Here is a 16,020-nt window from a genome sequence, read left to right on the forward strand (position 1 = left end):
GATGTATTCTGGAGGCTCGGAGGGCACACTGTTCATGGCACAGAGAGTGGTATGACTGGTACTCGTGATGGTAATGGTAATGTAGATGCAGCGTATGTGGACATCAACCGAACGGGGTGTAATGGTTCAAATTTACGTTTAGCCTCTTGATTAGTCAACCAGTCCAGGGTGTTGTGCTCCATGATTTTCTGTTCATTTTGGAGTACTTTGCAGTCTGGCGAGCAAGGGGATTGCTGCTCTCCACATTTGATACAAGTGGGAGGAGGCACACAGGGATTGTCTGGATGCAGTGGACGTCTGCAGTCTTGACATGTGGCATTGAAGTGCAGCTGGAAGACATGTGCCCAAATTTTGAGCACTTAAAGCCCCACATAGGAGGAGGGACGTATGGTTTAACATCACAGCAGTAAACCATGACCTTGACCTTTACAGCGAATGAATCACCCTGATATGCCAAGATGAAGGCACTGGTACCCTGTAAATTCTGCTATAGACTATATACCGAGGCGCATATGGCTGTTTTGTTTCAGTAGCCCTACTTACCTCCCATGGTGTAGCAAGGAAGGAAATGATTTAAGGTCATATCTGACAGCATTGTAGTCGATCTTGCCCATCAGAGACTGCTGGCACCGTACAGTCACCAGCAAAATATGACTTAGTCCACTTCACTGCAGGTCATACGCCCTGATGCCAGCCACTCCAATCAGGGGCTCTCCACACAGCCACAGCAAAGGCCACCAGGCATGATGGCTGTTGCCAGGTGTCATGCCCCAGGAAGATAGGCATCTACTTCTTGGCATACGTGGGGAGTTTACAGCTCAGGCATCAGAAGTTGTGATCCCTGTGTTATCAGGAGGCTACCAACAGATGGGTACATGACGGCCCCACCACAATGGACTGGCTACCGTGCTGGATATTGGGCTCAGAGGAATCCAATACTGTCATGGGGGCGAAAGAGGACAGGATACAATGGAAGAAGATGACATACCCCAGAAAGTGTCCTCGTCCAAATAGTTGAGTTGCAGGTGGAGATGCAAAGCCATGACAAGGGGTTCAGGAGATCGAATCTAAGGGCACTATGGATAACTTGTGCACCACGTAAGGCGTCGTTCCCCATACGGCCTGCACTTCTGTAGAATTTAGAAAGAAGGTGGGGAGTGGGGGGGAGCAGGTGGAGAGCAGAATGGGGCTCTCTGCAGAACTCATGGACTTTGAACATGGTCAGGTGATTGGGTGTCACTTGTGTCATACGTCTGTACGCGAGATTTCCACACTCCTAAACATCCCTAAGTCCACTGTATCCGATGTGATAGTGAAGTGGAAACGTGAAGGGACACATACAGCACAAAAGCGTACAGACCAACTTCACCGAGAAAGACCGGTGGCAGATGAAGAGGGTCATAATGTGTAATAGCCAGACATCTATCTAGACCATCAAACAGGAATTCCAAACTGCATGAGAATCCACTGCAAGTACTATGACAGTTACATGGAAGTGAGAAAACTTGGATTTCGTGGTCAAACAGCTGCTCATAGGCCACACATCACCCTGGTAAATGCCAAATGACACCTGACTTGGTTTAATGAGCACAAATGTTGGATGATTTAACAGTGGAAAAATGTTGTTTTCATTGACAAATTACTGTACACAATATGATGATCCGATGGCAGGGTGTGGGTATGCTGAATGCCTGGTGAATGTCATCTGCCAGCGTGTGTAGTGTCAAAAGTAAAATTTGGAGGCAGTGGTGTTATGGTGTGGTCATGTTTTTCATGGAGGAGGCTTGAATCCCTTGTTCTGTGTGACACTATCACAGCACAGGCATACATTGATGTTTAAAGCACCTTCTTGCTTCCCACTGTTGAAGAGCAATTCGGGGAGGGCGACTGCATCTTTCAACAAGATTGAGCAACTGTTCATAATGCACGGCCTGTGGCAGAGTTGTTAAGACTACAACAATATCCCTGTAACGAACTGGACTGCACAGTGCCCTGACCTGAATCCTATAGAACACCTTTGGGATGTTTTGGAACGCTGACTTCGTGGCAGGCCTCACTGACCGACATCGATACCTCTCCACAGTGCAGCACTCCGTGAAGAATGGGCTGCCATTCCCCAAGAAATGCTCCAGCACCTGACTGAACGTATGCCAGCAAGAGTGGAAGCTGTCATCAAGGCTATGGGTGGGCCAACACCATATTGAATTCCAGCATTACCAATGGAGGGCACCATGAACTTTTTAGTCATTTTCATCCAGGTGTCTGGATATTTTGATCACATAGTGTATCTATCCATTGCATGGTCAACTATTCTTTTAAACTTTCCTCTACATACTTCTGTCCTAAGCAAAAAGTTTCAAGCTCCTCATCAAGATATGACACTACTGCTTTTTTACCTCGTTTGCTTAACACAGTATCTCTCCATTTATTTTAGTTACCCTTTGTATTTAGGTAATCATTGTTGCCACAATCACGTCATGGGCACTGATATCAATTTGTATGTCGAAACCTTTAAGCCTGTCAGGTCCGTTTCTTGCCATCAGATCCACTGTATTTCCATCGTGAGTGGTGTTCTGAACAATATGTTCTAGGTAGTCTTCAGAGAAGGGATTTAGTATGCTTCACATTATGTCTTGTCATGCCAACCACTAACAAAACTATAACGATCCCAATTCAATATTGGATGATTAAAGTCTTCTCCAATGATTACATTAAGATTAGGGGCCTTATGTACAATGGACCTGAGGTTTACTGTAAAGTTTTTGGTTACATTAGAAAGTGAGTCTGATGGTTGATAGAAGGACCCTATTATAATTTTATGCCTACCCAAGGTGCAATAAAAGGGCAGTGAGCGTACAAAGTTCGAAGTGTCTATATTGTGTCAAAAGCTATCAATATATCAATGACAATAGTCAAGATTGCTTGGCCGATTTCAGAGAGAGGACCAACAGAGAGGTCTTCAGTCCCATCGGATGAGGGAATGATGGGAAAAGAAATCGGCTGTACCCTTTCAAAGGAACCATCCCAACATATGCCTGAAGCGATTTAAGGAAATAACAGAAAATCTATACCAGGGTAGTTGGATGCAGATTTGAACCATTATCTCCTGAATGTGAGTCCAGTGTGCTAACCATTGTGCCCCCTTACTCGGTATTATATTCAAAGCACAACAGAAGTCACCATATATTTAGATGTTCCCTTCTAATTCTTTCTTGCATTTTGATTCCTAACTTTATCCAGGGTGCCTAGCGATTTCTTTTGCTTAAGCGCATGTGCATATATTTTCTGCTATTTCCAACAATGCTCATTTCTCCTCCAAACTCTGTAAAAAGTATTGTAAACTGCAGATCACCTCTCTGCTTTTCTTTCTCTTTCCCTGTGTATATGGCTTTGCTTAATTGTAGCCATTCTGTTTACAGTGGCTGATATGCAGAGAGTCCTCCTTGGTTCCATGTTGACTTCAGTAATACAAATTTCATTACCCCAAGCAAGAGGAGCTTCACATTAATAATTCACTACAGTAAGAATGCCACAGTCTTGATTCATACAGTCAGAACCTACACAGAGTTTTAAACTGAAGAATGGACAGAGGCGATTTGGCACTGGAATATCATTACCCATGAGAGACATCCGAGTTCAAGTGGCAATACGATACAACTTTAGCCACTCATGATCACTAGTCATGTTTAAACCGTGCACACTCCCAGTGTAAGGGTTTAAGACTCAACTGAGAGTCAGGCCATATGATATTTTAATTATAGCAGAAAATTTAGTGCAATTCTTATGGTGCAATTATGGATGCTTTGTCTCTGGTCATTGTACAAAGTAACAGTTCATTTAAATCGAGCAGTACAACCCAAAGTAATTGAATATTTTACTCATATTGTTTATATCATGTTATAAGATCCACGATTGCTAAATATTTTCAAAAAATTTGTTTGTATTGCAAAGAGTACTGTGAAATCTAGGTACACTCAGTAGCTTGAGTGATAATGGTTCATTTCACTTTGTGGGGTAAAAAAAATTGCTGTGTCTTAAATGAAAATGCTTACTAAACCCCGACAAAAATTTTGAAGTCTTACTGCAATTATTGTTTTTCCTCATTTTATTCACTGCTTCCATTCTGCAATTTCTGTGCCACACTAACTACTAACTTAAGTGATCCAATACACTGTGTCAGAGCTATCAGGCATGCTCTCCATAAAGCTGTCAAGTACAGATGAGGGAACCATGTCAAAAATATTAAGAATTTTATTCCAAAAACAACTGGTAAAAAATTGTGGTTTCTGGTGAGAGATTTTGTAAATGATAAAGTCACACAACAAAGTTGTTATACACAGACACATGATACTACTGATTGGAAACTGAATTGCCAGTATGCAATGGGACTAGGGCTGTTGATAAAATATTGATATATCGATATCGAAATGACAACATTGAGGGCCGATATTTTTATTTCATATTTTTTTTTTTTAATTTTTGGCAAATATTTGAAACTGTTCTTTTGAAACTGTAAAATCAAACAATGGAAAATCCAGGATGGAATGTAACAATATTAGAGAAGGAAAGTTGCTACTCACCATATCGCAGAGATGTTGAGTTGCGATAGGCACAACAAAAAGATTGACACAATTACAGCTTTTGACCATTAGACACACACACACACACACACACACACACACACACACACACGCAAACAGTTATCTGAGACTGCAGACCTGTTTGCAAGTTTTGTTTGTGTGTGTGTGTGTGTGTGTGTGTGTGTGTGTGTGTTGCTGACAAAGGCCTTATGGCTGAAAGCTATAATTATGTGAATCTTTTTGTTGTGCCTATCGCGACTCAGCATCTCCACTATATGGTGAATAGCAATTTTCCTTCTCTAGCATTGTAGTAGAACATAATTTTACCGTCACCGTGTGAAGGAGTCTTACTATTTTTTGAGCTTTCATTACATCCAATCTCTCTCTATGGCTGTGTCAAGGAAGTAGATGTGGCACAGAGAAAAAATGTGAATGAATGGGTGGTTGGGGTGGGGGAGCAGGGATTTGGAGGTGGGGGAGGAGGGATTTGGAGGTGGGGGGAGGGCAGGATGTGTGTGTGTGTGTGTGTGTGTGTGTGTGTGTGTGTGTGTGTGTGTGTTGGCAGTGTGAATAGAATAACAAGATTCCCAATGTGAAGAAATAATACACCTAAGGGGTAAAAAAAAAAAAAAAAAAAAAAAATTTAACGCAGCTAGCGTGCTATTTCTCCACATAAACATTCTTCAAAAATACTTGCTGAAAATGATGAGCAAAAATCTAAATGACAAGACTGGTATTTGCAGTGGGCGGAGACATGTGAGGGGAAATGTTGATTTACGAGGTGTGGCTAGAAAAAAACCGGACTAGTACTGGTGAAACAATAAAACGAATGCAATAAGGCTGAAAGTCGCGTGGCCTGTCACGTGACTCTCGCTCCGCCTACTGCTCGAGTTTCATCTGCCTCCTGCACTCAGTCTGCCCGTGGCGTCTGTTTTAAGTAGTTGACGTTTTGTCTGTGCATCGACAAATGTTGAGTGTACAGAAAGAACAGTGTGTTAACATCAAATTTTGTTTCAAACTAGGAAAATCTGCAAGTGAAACGTTTGTAATGTTACAACAAGTGTACGGCGATGATTGTTTATCGCGAACACAAGTGTTTGAGTGGTTTAAACGATTTAAAGATGGCCGCGAAGACACCAGTGATGACACTCGCACTGGCAGACCATTGTCAGCAAAAACTGATGCAAACATTGAAAAAATCGGTAAACTTGTTCGACAAGATCGCCGTTTAACAATCAGAGCAGTGTCTGAGTTAACAGGAGTTGACAAGGAAAGTGTTAGGCAGATTCTTCATGAAAGTTTCAACATGAACAAAGTGTGTTCAAAAATGGTTCCAAAGTGTCTCACAATTGAACAGAAGGAACGCCGAAGAATGATTTGTTCTGACATCCTGGAAAACATTGAAAGTGATCCCACCTTCTTACAAAATGTTATTACTTGCGATGAATCGTGGTTTTTTACTTACGATCCCGAAACTAAACGCCAATCGATGCATTGGAAAACTCCTGGTTCTCCACGACAAAAAAAAAAAGCACGAATATCAAAATCGAAATTCAAGGCAATGATGATTGTTTTTTTTTGACATCAAAGGGATTGTGCACATTGATTGGGTACCAGAGGGACAAACAGTGAATCAGCATTACTACATTAGCGTCCTGGCTACCCTACGTGAGCGAGTACGGAGAAAACGGAACGATTTGTCGAGAAAAAAGTCATGGATCCTTCACCAAGACAATGCCCCAGCTCACAGTGCGTTGTCAGTGGAGACGTTTTTGGCAAAACACAACATTCACATCTTAGATTATCCACCCTACTCACCTGATTTGGCCCCCTGTGACTTTTTTCTTTTCCCTAAAGTCAAGTCAGCTTTGAAAGGAACTAGATTTGAGACTGTTGAAGCAGTAAAAAAAAAGCGACGGAAGTAATGTATGGACTTACCGAAAATGATCTGCAGCATTGCTATGAACACTGGAAAATTCGTATGGAGCGGTGTAGGGACCGAGGAGGAGAGTACATTGAAGGAGATAACATGAAATTGTAAATAATTGTAAATAAATGCTTTTTCCAGCATCAGTCCGGTTTTTTTCTAGCCGCACCTCGTAATTGGCCCGCGGCAGTACAAACAGGAACTGCAACGTTCACCGGGGTAATCGACATGAAGTGTTCCAGGCAAATTCGATATGTGATGAAACTGAGTGACAGACACATTTTATTGTGCTACTTACAAGTAGTTACCATTGTTAGCAAACTGGTTATCGACAAGCATGTATGTGCATCGTTTTCCTTTCAATTCTTGCTCTAAGGGGGATAGGCAGGCTTCTACCTTTTTGATGTACAGAATGACTAATAATAAATCAATACTTACATATACAGCTCTAAAACTGGCCTTATGTCTACAATGTGTAACTGACATTTTTAAAGGTTCGTATGTTGATATTTTTTCTTTGATACATCAATATACTGATACTTTTCTACAGTATATCGAGGGCAGATAATGATATTTTTTTAAATATCAATATATAGGATATCTGAAATTTTTAAAAATATCGAGAGTCCTAACTTAAATCAATGATAAATTATGAATCTGCTTGCACAGCAGTAGTACATATCACATTTTTGATGAACAATACTAACGACTTCCTGGCCGATTACAAATGTGTGCGCAATAGGGAACCTTGTCTTTCACAGGCATGTGCTTACTGAGTGAACTATCCAGGCACTACACTTGACCTATCCTCACAGCTTTAATTTCACGAGTACCTCTCATGCTTGCTAGCTCAGACGGTAGGAGCACTACACAGAAAAGGCAAGGTTCTGGGTTTAAGTCCAGGTGCAGCATACACTTAATTTGTTATGAAGTCTCAAAAAAAGTGTACATTTTGCAGCAGAATGAAAGATTCATTTTGGAATTTTAACAACTATCAAAATATTTACTCCTTGCAATGCTTTCCACTCACGTGCATTACACATCAGATACAATAAATGAACCAATGCAGTTTTATATGCAAAACACTAAAACATTGAAGTCACATAATCCAACATGAATATTAAACAGCTGCAATATCTTGGTGAGCCTCATTGAGGTGGTTGATCTAAATGTGAATTGAACTCCCTTTCTTTAAATTTATTTTGTGAAATGCTTATAAAAAATATGGGGTTATGCATATTACTGTCTGTCAAACAGTGTACATCCTTCAAATTTGATGCTTATTGCTTTTTGGTCAGTTCAGTGACTGGGCAATGCACAATAATCTCTGCACAGTAGGCGTAGCTAAATCGGTGAGAGGGTGAGGCAGGGTGAGACAATGGCAAGTAGAACACATTGCCATTGGTTCTGAAAATATGCTTACTAATTTTAATGACTAAAAGTCAAATTATGTATGCTGATTAACACACAAGCTGATGGAACACTACACCTGCACTGTCCACAGCAATGACTGAACAATTATGCACCTCACTGTGCATGTCAAACAATCAAAAGTGTAACCAAAAGTGCAGAAATACCAGAAACATTTAAGCTATGGAAAATCTGGGAGGGAATAATGACAATATTATGAAAGGAGTAGTTGCTACTGACCATACATACAATGGAATACTGAGTCGCAGATAGGCACAACAAAGAGACTGCCAAACAAAGCTTTCAGCCAAACAGGCCTTCATCAGAATAGACAAAACAACTTCCAAGTTTTGTGTGTGTGTGTGTGTGTGTGTGTGTGTGTGTGTGTGGGGGGGGGGGGGGGGGGGGAGGCACTCATGTGGTGTCTATTCTGACGAAAGCCTGTTTGGCCGAAAGCTTTGTTTGACTGTCTTTTTGTTGTGCCTATTTGTAACTCAGCATCTCCACTACATGGTGAATGATAACTATCGTTTTCATAATATTGTCAATATTTAATCTTTCAGACAAAGTCTTCCCTCAGCAGCAGAACTCCCCCCCCCCCCCCCCCCCTCTCTCTCTCTCTCTCTCTCTCTCTCTCTCTCTCTCTCTCACACACACACACACACACACACACACACACCCTTAATGCCCAGAGACAGTAGCCATGTGTGCATGTGGTGTTACTGTGTGAGTACTACTTCTCATCAAGAACTTTGAAAGATGAAATATTTCTAGTATTCTTTTTTGTTGTGCCTGTTTGTGGCTCAATGCCTCCTCTGTGTGGTGAGCAGCAATCTAACCTTTCCTTATTGTTGCTAATCCATGACTTTCCACTGTTTAATAAGTGCAATCAGTAATATGACCAGTCAAGAGAGTTAATAATTTTTTTACAATACATTTAGGTTTCTTATGAACAGTGATTGCCTTCAATACATCATAATTAATTTTTACCAATACATACATAAATAAATGTTAGCAGGCAATACTTACACACAGGTGCCACATAATTACTGGGGAAAAGGCCTGTAGCTCCTTTCAATTCACCCCGCCACCATGAGGGTTCCTCTTTTGCTACAACTGTTATAACGTCATCTTTCTCAAAGCTTAGTTCATCATCGTTTAGTGCAGAATACGGATATAATGCTTTAACTTTTTCTGAAAAATAAGAACAAAATACACTCATCTCTACACATCAGCACAATCTCAAAACAAAGTGTTTAATGAAATAAGGTAAATTCTCTTTGCTTAACCCTTGAACAGGTGCCTCAGTTTTTATACCACGAGTGGGTGCATCTTGTACTTTCTACACATGTAAAGAATAGCTTTCTTTAAGTTACAAAGGCAAATACGTATGGACAAAATCACAGTTTAATCTTAGTTTACTTGAGCAATGATAAAATAAACTTACATTATATGAGCTAAATTATTGTTTATTTACACAATAGTAAAATAAACTTTTATTATATCACTCTCATGCCGTGTACAAGTGTTACCCCACAGTAACGTCACACTCTGAGCACTAAAACAGCATAGTTGCGACACTTTAGCACAGTCAACCACTAATCCAATTGCTAATTATCGCATAGACAACAGTCTTCTTGTAGGATTGTGCCACTAGCTAGGAATCTGGGTCATTTGCTTGCATGGATTGTACATTTTCCCTCATATAGCTCGCTGTTTATTTTATGTTACTGTCGCTCATTTGGCCGTGTGTCAGCACAACTTACTAGTGAGTCAGCTTAGCCAATATTGAAGGAATAGGTATGAGTTCGAAAGCAACAATGGTACAAGATAATGTTATTTGCGATTGGTGCACTTTATACATAGGTGTGCCCACTCGAGGGTTAAATGGTAAGTATCAGGTGATTACAATTAAAGTGCTGCTACTCGGAGATCCAGTGTGGGCTGTAATTATTGTACGGCAGCAAAACTTGGTAAATACGCTAATATATTAATGTGGAACTGGTTTACACAGGAAAAAAATTGGTTCCAATTTTGGACACCAGGTGCAAATCTCGCACTGTGAACACAAGAAAACCAAAAAGAAATGTTTCCATATGTAATGGATTAGCAATGGGACGTGCGCAGAAAAGGTCAAACAAGTGAGAATGGCATAGTGTTGACTTTATTATTGACCAGTGCTTACACAGTTTCTTCCATTTGAACACTGGAGACATGGATGAGATGCTGCATCTATAAAACAACATGATCAACAGTTGCTCGCAGCAGTTCTGGTGGAATCTGAGTAACATATCCCCATATACTGGGCTTCATATCAGGTAGAGACCAAATGCATCACCGGTACATGTGTTCTTTTAAATATCTCGAGTCAAACTTCACATGGATTCAGATCACATCATCTTGCAGGTCATGCATCTTGTAAACCAATGGAGGTAACAAGTTCATGAAAGGTTGCTTTAGCAGACCTTTCACTAAGCAAGCAACATGCGGTGTCACTACATTCTGTGTGAAAACAGCTGTTTTCACCCAACTGCACTCTTCCAAATTGGGAATCACATGCAGTACAAGGAGGTCTCAATGTGCAGACATCACAGTACACCTCACAGGCCCTCTAGGTATATTTTCTTTAATGAAGAACAGACCAAGAATAAAGATGCTTGTGAATGCACAGCACACAGTCACATATAGCGAACGCAATGATGCTTCACGCACAACATGCAGTCTAACAGTACTCCAAATCCGGCATTTCTGTGCATTCTCTGAACCATATAGTGTAAAATGTGCATCATCACTCCATGGAATATTGCCTGGCCACATGTCATTAACTTTGATCCGTGTCAGAAACTGAAAAGCAAATTCAGATTGTTGCTGCAGGTCATGGGGGTTTCAGTTGTTGCACTGTCTGGATCTTTGATGGGTAGCAATGTAATATGGACTACAAAACCCTCCGTACTGTTGACCATGAGGTAAACAATTCTCGTGACACTGCATTAGCATTACCAAGGGCACATGCAGTGTGGTCAGTTACAGAACAGAAAATCATCATTAAATGGCACTGAAGTACAAATCCTTCCTCTTCTACGTGTCAACCAAGCTTGCCCGTATTCCTGAATTTAACTATCATAATCTGTAAACCATTTAATAACAATGCGATTCTTCACAAACTTTTCAGTTGGTGATACTCTCTCAATGCAGCACTGTAATTGCTGCCATACAAACAGTGTACAGTGCTGTATTTGCACCTGGTGGCCACAATTGGAACTGCCCCCCCCCCCCTCCCTCCAATGTAAATCGGTTCCACATTAACACATTAGCATATTTACCATGTTTCACTGCCATACAATAATTACAACTCTCCATAGACCTCTGTGAGTAGATGAGATGCTCCATAATTATAAACCCCACCCCCAATATACTGAAGGTAACACCTTAAATACAAAAGCAATGATCAGTGTTATTTTGAAATTTATCTTCATGCCGTTGCTGCTGCCATCATCACTGTCAGTCCAGAGACTGGGATGATACAGTTGTCATGGCAATCTCTCTTCGACTGTGGAAGCTGGGGTGGGAAACAGAAGTAAGGGGGGCCGGGAGGGGTGAGGGGGGAGGGGGAGGAGGAGGAGGAGGAGGAGGAGGAGGAGTGACAGATAGGAGGCAAGCAGGAGGAGCGACAGACAAGAGGCCAGTAACAGGAGTAAGAGACGGGGACATGAAAATGTGGCACCATTATATTTACCTGTTGCAGGCTGTGATACCTCTTGAGCAAGTTGTTGTTGTTGTTGTTGTTGCTGCTGCTGCTGCTGCTGCAATGATGTATCCTCCTGCTTTACAGGTGTCCCTTTGTTACTACCTCCTAGTAATTTTACATAAGAGGCAGGGAACCAGCCAATTTGTCTTTTTTTGCCCTTTGCTTGCAATTCACCTTCCCACCAACCAGTTGTTGTCTTCTTTCGAATCATTATTAACTGGCCTCTCTGCAGGCTGAGTTGTTCTGAACTTGTAGCCTGATATGGGGCAATAACTGTTGCTATTTCAGGTTTCTTTCCTTTTCCCTAAAAAGTTCAAATTTCAAGCTATGATAAGTTTCTGCTATGAATAGAATGCATAAATTATTAATGAAAGTAAAAAAATAGTCTTGTGAATGTAGTGTTCAACATATGGAACAATGTAAAATCCGGAATGGAGTATCAACAGTATGAATTACGATAGATTGCTACTAAAAACACACACACACACACACACACACACACACACACACACACAAATGCTGAGGCCTGTCTGCTGTGCAATGCCTCCACCATGAGCTGAGTTAAAGTCCATCCTAATTCATATTATAACTTACAACATGCAACAGATCATCAACAAAACACTGAATTTATGCAATTTTAATTACACTGTCATATTGGTCAGGTTTTTTGCAAACAAAGAAAAAAATAGGTCCTGAATTGCCTCTGGCACCCCGGGTGGAATACATTGTTCAACATACAAAAAATGAAATGCATCAAATTGTAATAGTTTACACAGCATAAGCTGAAGGATCCTACAAGGTTAGAAATATGCATTCATCAATCCTTCAATTTCTAACTTAGCTCTCAACTTTTTAAATTTTTTTCATCATAAGCGGGCTAAGAATAAACTGCTCCCAAAGCGACAATAGCATACTAAATTGCACAGCAAAGAGAGCACACCAAGGGCCCTTTGTCTGCAGTATAGGATCAAATATAATATTTAGCACAGCTCAAAAAGCAAGCGAAATCTACTATATGGTAACTGGTTATATTTAAAGGAAAACAAACACTAACCAAACTACTTAAACAACAAAACCAACAATAGGTGAAATATTTTTCACAGTTAAAATATGACTGACACACCAATTTTTACAAAACGACTGTGTGACAATATGTGGACGCATGCACCCAGAAATAATGAAATTCGACATTGCAATTTTAATGTTCGTATAGTAATAACAGTCCTACTATGGAATATTTTGTAATGCTTTAGTCTTTATATTTTTGTTTTCTAGGAGAGTCTCTTGAAATCACATAATTTCCTAAAAGTGTGGTGAATATCTTACAAGGTGACAAGTGACAAGTAGGCTACGTCTGTGAGGATGTAGACAGTATGACATATGGAAGTTTGGGTTGGTGCGGGGAGCGTGCACTGATAGTTGAAGTGGTTAAGATGACAACTGGCGATAAGTGGGAAATTTGCTTGAGAACACTGGAGACAACTTTTTCAACTGCTGTATGACAATGAACGAACATTGACTTTAAATGCGAACATTTTAGGTTAGGATTTGCTGCGACTGTTATTGATATAAAATGAAATAAGTTCACTGTTACCAGTCACTGTTTAGTTACATCCACAATGCGTTTTGAATGTTTAGACCTCCATTATCAGGTGGATGTACAAGTGTTAATAAGACGTGTGTTATGTTATGATTTTGGGGTAACTTGTGGCACTGTCTGCTGGAGCATCAAAAACATATTTCAGAACATGCATTTGGGGAGGTTTTTGACTAGAACTAAACATGTATCTAAACGTGAAAAAAAAAGAAAAAAACAATTAAAATAGAATACCCCAATGGTTACAGGCTCCTTTCTCTGTCATAACACATCACATGTAAACTGTCATATTTTGTAAACAAAAACGGTGTCTGTAAACAACTAGGCGCAAAGAACATATAGCAAAACAGAAACAATATTTCGAAGTACAAAGAATATATATAACATCATTATTTCGGAATAACTTTCAATGGAATGTGGATATAAATAAACTGTAACTGGTAAGAGTAAACTTCTTGTTTCATTCAATATAAATAACAGCCACGGAAAAAAGTAACCTAATGTTCACACCTGGCAGTCAAGGCTATTTTTTGAGTGCAAAAATACCTCAGTATAACTTGCAATGATGACACAGTACACTCATTTGAATAGAAATTGTCTCAAAAATAAAGTCACTCCAAATTACGTCAAGACTTACATCACAACGAACGCAACAATTTCAAAGAAAACAATGGAAAATGCACAAAAACTATGGGTGAAAGATAAACTAAAAATTTTTTATGGTGAAAAACAAATGTTCAATACACAGCTTTATAGTGCAGAGTTGTAGCTGACTTCATAGACTAGAATATGATTCCATAACTCTACACCTAAATCACTGCACAGAAAACTAAAGCAACACAGAAGGAAAAACTAGCAAATGTTATGAAACAACAGTTACCTCCCAAACTGAACCAAAACGGCTGACAGAACACACATTTTACACAGCTTTCCTCAACAACTCTGACATAACTTTCACTGCACTGAATAGTAGGAACAGCCAAACATTCAAGCTCAACAAAAAGCTCTTCAAAATTCTCAAAGAAAGTAATACTACACTTAAAAACACAGCATAATTTACACAACATGTCAAAAACATAGTAGTAACTCTGTTCTTCTGCAGTGAGGAAAAGCCAACAAATCTCAGGAGAAAGTGTGTATGTTTCATGGAAACTTACATAGATAAGCTGTAAGAAATATGTACAACTTAATACTAACCCCCCCCCCCCCTCCCCTCCACCCCGCGCGACCCTGTTCCTGCACCTCTTTGTATAAATCACAAACATAATGAATGCTTCCATGAAGTTTCCATGGTGTGACTCTTCAATTGAATATGGAGTTGCATGGCAGGTAAACAAATATCAGTTCTAAAGTTTAGCTTGTTATTGTAGCTACAGCATGAAGGAGGAGAGGTCTAATTTAATTTGGCGTCACTTCGTTACACTATGAATTTCATTTATGAGCTGACAGCTCACAATCTGTTCTACCAACAGAGCAATTTTAGTAAAACATACTACACTGAGGTCTAGACGTTCCTTACAGCTTTAGTGTTTCAGTCAGTGGAAAGTTAATATTAAATGCTATCATGTTCAGCTGATACAGATTAATTTGAAGTTCCACTATTTTCCTTTCAAGTTTTGGTTCTTGATGATTTTTACTTTTTTCATTTTTGCAAACCATATTACATAACTTCTAAAGAAAACTGGTGCTACTATAAATATCTGGAAGTTGAAATAAATGAGGAAGGTGACTTCCATTAGGGACTGGCCAAATTAGAAATAGAACTGGATGTATTCAGCACACTCATGTTTCTGTACAACAATGGTAACCTTGCTGAGTCAGTGGAAAGTTAATATTAAATGCTATCATGTTCAGCTGATACAGATTAATTTGAAGTTCCACTATTTTCCTTTCAAGTTTTGGTTCTTGATGATTTTTACTTTTTTCATTTTTGCAAACCATATTACATAACTTCTAAAGAAAACTGGTGCTACTATAAATATCTGGAAGTTGAAATAAATGAGGAAGGTGACTTCCATTAGGGACTGGCCAAATTAGAAATAGAACTGGATGTATTCAGCACACTCATGTTTCTGTACAACAATGGTAACCTTGCTGAGTAAATTAACATGCATTACGATACGGACTGCAAAAGCAAAATTACAGCCTCCAGGGAAAATGCTCACTGGCTTTAATGTAGTACGTTCTTAACAGCCAAATATTATTATGCCACATAACCATCTCAGTCACAACATAAACTAACTTTAATAGTCTCCTCAGTCAACTTAATGTTGCCTCCTTATCCGTGTATTTTTTTACAATTTCCCTACTTCTATTTTTTACTGTTTTCTTGTTTTTCATCATGTCATCATAACTACCATTCACTTAGCGTTCTGTCATGTCCTCTGTATCCAGTCTGTACTGCCTACAGTGGTATCTTTTCTGTTTCAAATGACCTATTCCAAACTGTATCATTATATTCTGACATTTTCTCTGCATCTCTCTCTTCCTGAGTAAACACACTATACTTAAAGTAACAGTATCAATATTTAGTAACTTAATTAACATCAGACTAAGCTACTTTGTTTAATATGAACATGCAACAGAATTGATGGAAAGCAATCACAACTGCAAGCAAGAGCACTGGGGTAAAAGCACCTTGAGAAGGCTGTCATTGCACCTAAAAACTGCCAGTTTACATCAAGGAGGGGTTGATAAGAATACAGGGTTATTCATATGTACCTCCAGAGTTTCAGAAGACAATTGTGCAAAAACTATC

The 16,020-nt window shown here is 39.6% G+C and overlaps 1 protein-coding gene across 8 annotated transcripts in view; it reads right to left on the reverse strand.

Annotated features, from left to right (window-relative positions):
- Positions 1–16,020, reverse strand: part of LOC126167729 (intersectin-1) — a 299,692-nt gene that overhangs the window by 139,242 nt on the left and 144,430 nt on the right. For all 8 annotated transcript variants that reach the window (XM_049920505.1, XM_049920504.1, XM_049920503.1 and 5 more), the window contains 2 exons: positions 11,654–11,969; positions 8,947–9,111 (listed from right to left, as the gene is read on the reverse strand). In XM_049920505.1, coding sequence (XP_049776462.1) covers positions 8,947–9,111; positions 11,654–11,969 — 481 coding nt within the window. The remainder of the gene's footprint in view (positions 1–8,946; positions 9,112–11,653; positions 11,970–16,020) is intronic.

The sequence above is a fragment of the Schistocerca cancellata genome, chromosome 1 (assembly GCF_023864275.1).
Source record: "Schistocerca cancellata isolate TAMUIC-IGC-003103 chromosome 1, iqSchCanc2.1, whole genome shotgun sequence".
NCBI lineage: Eukaryota > Metazoa > Arthropoda > Insecta > Orthoptera > Acrididae > Schistocerca > Schistocerca cancellata.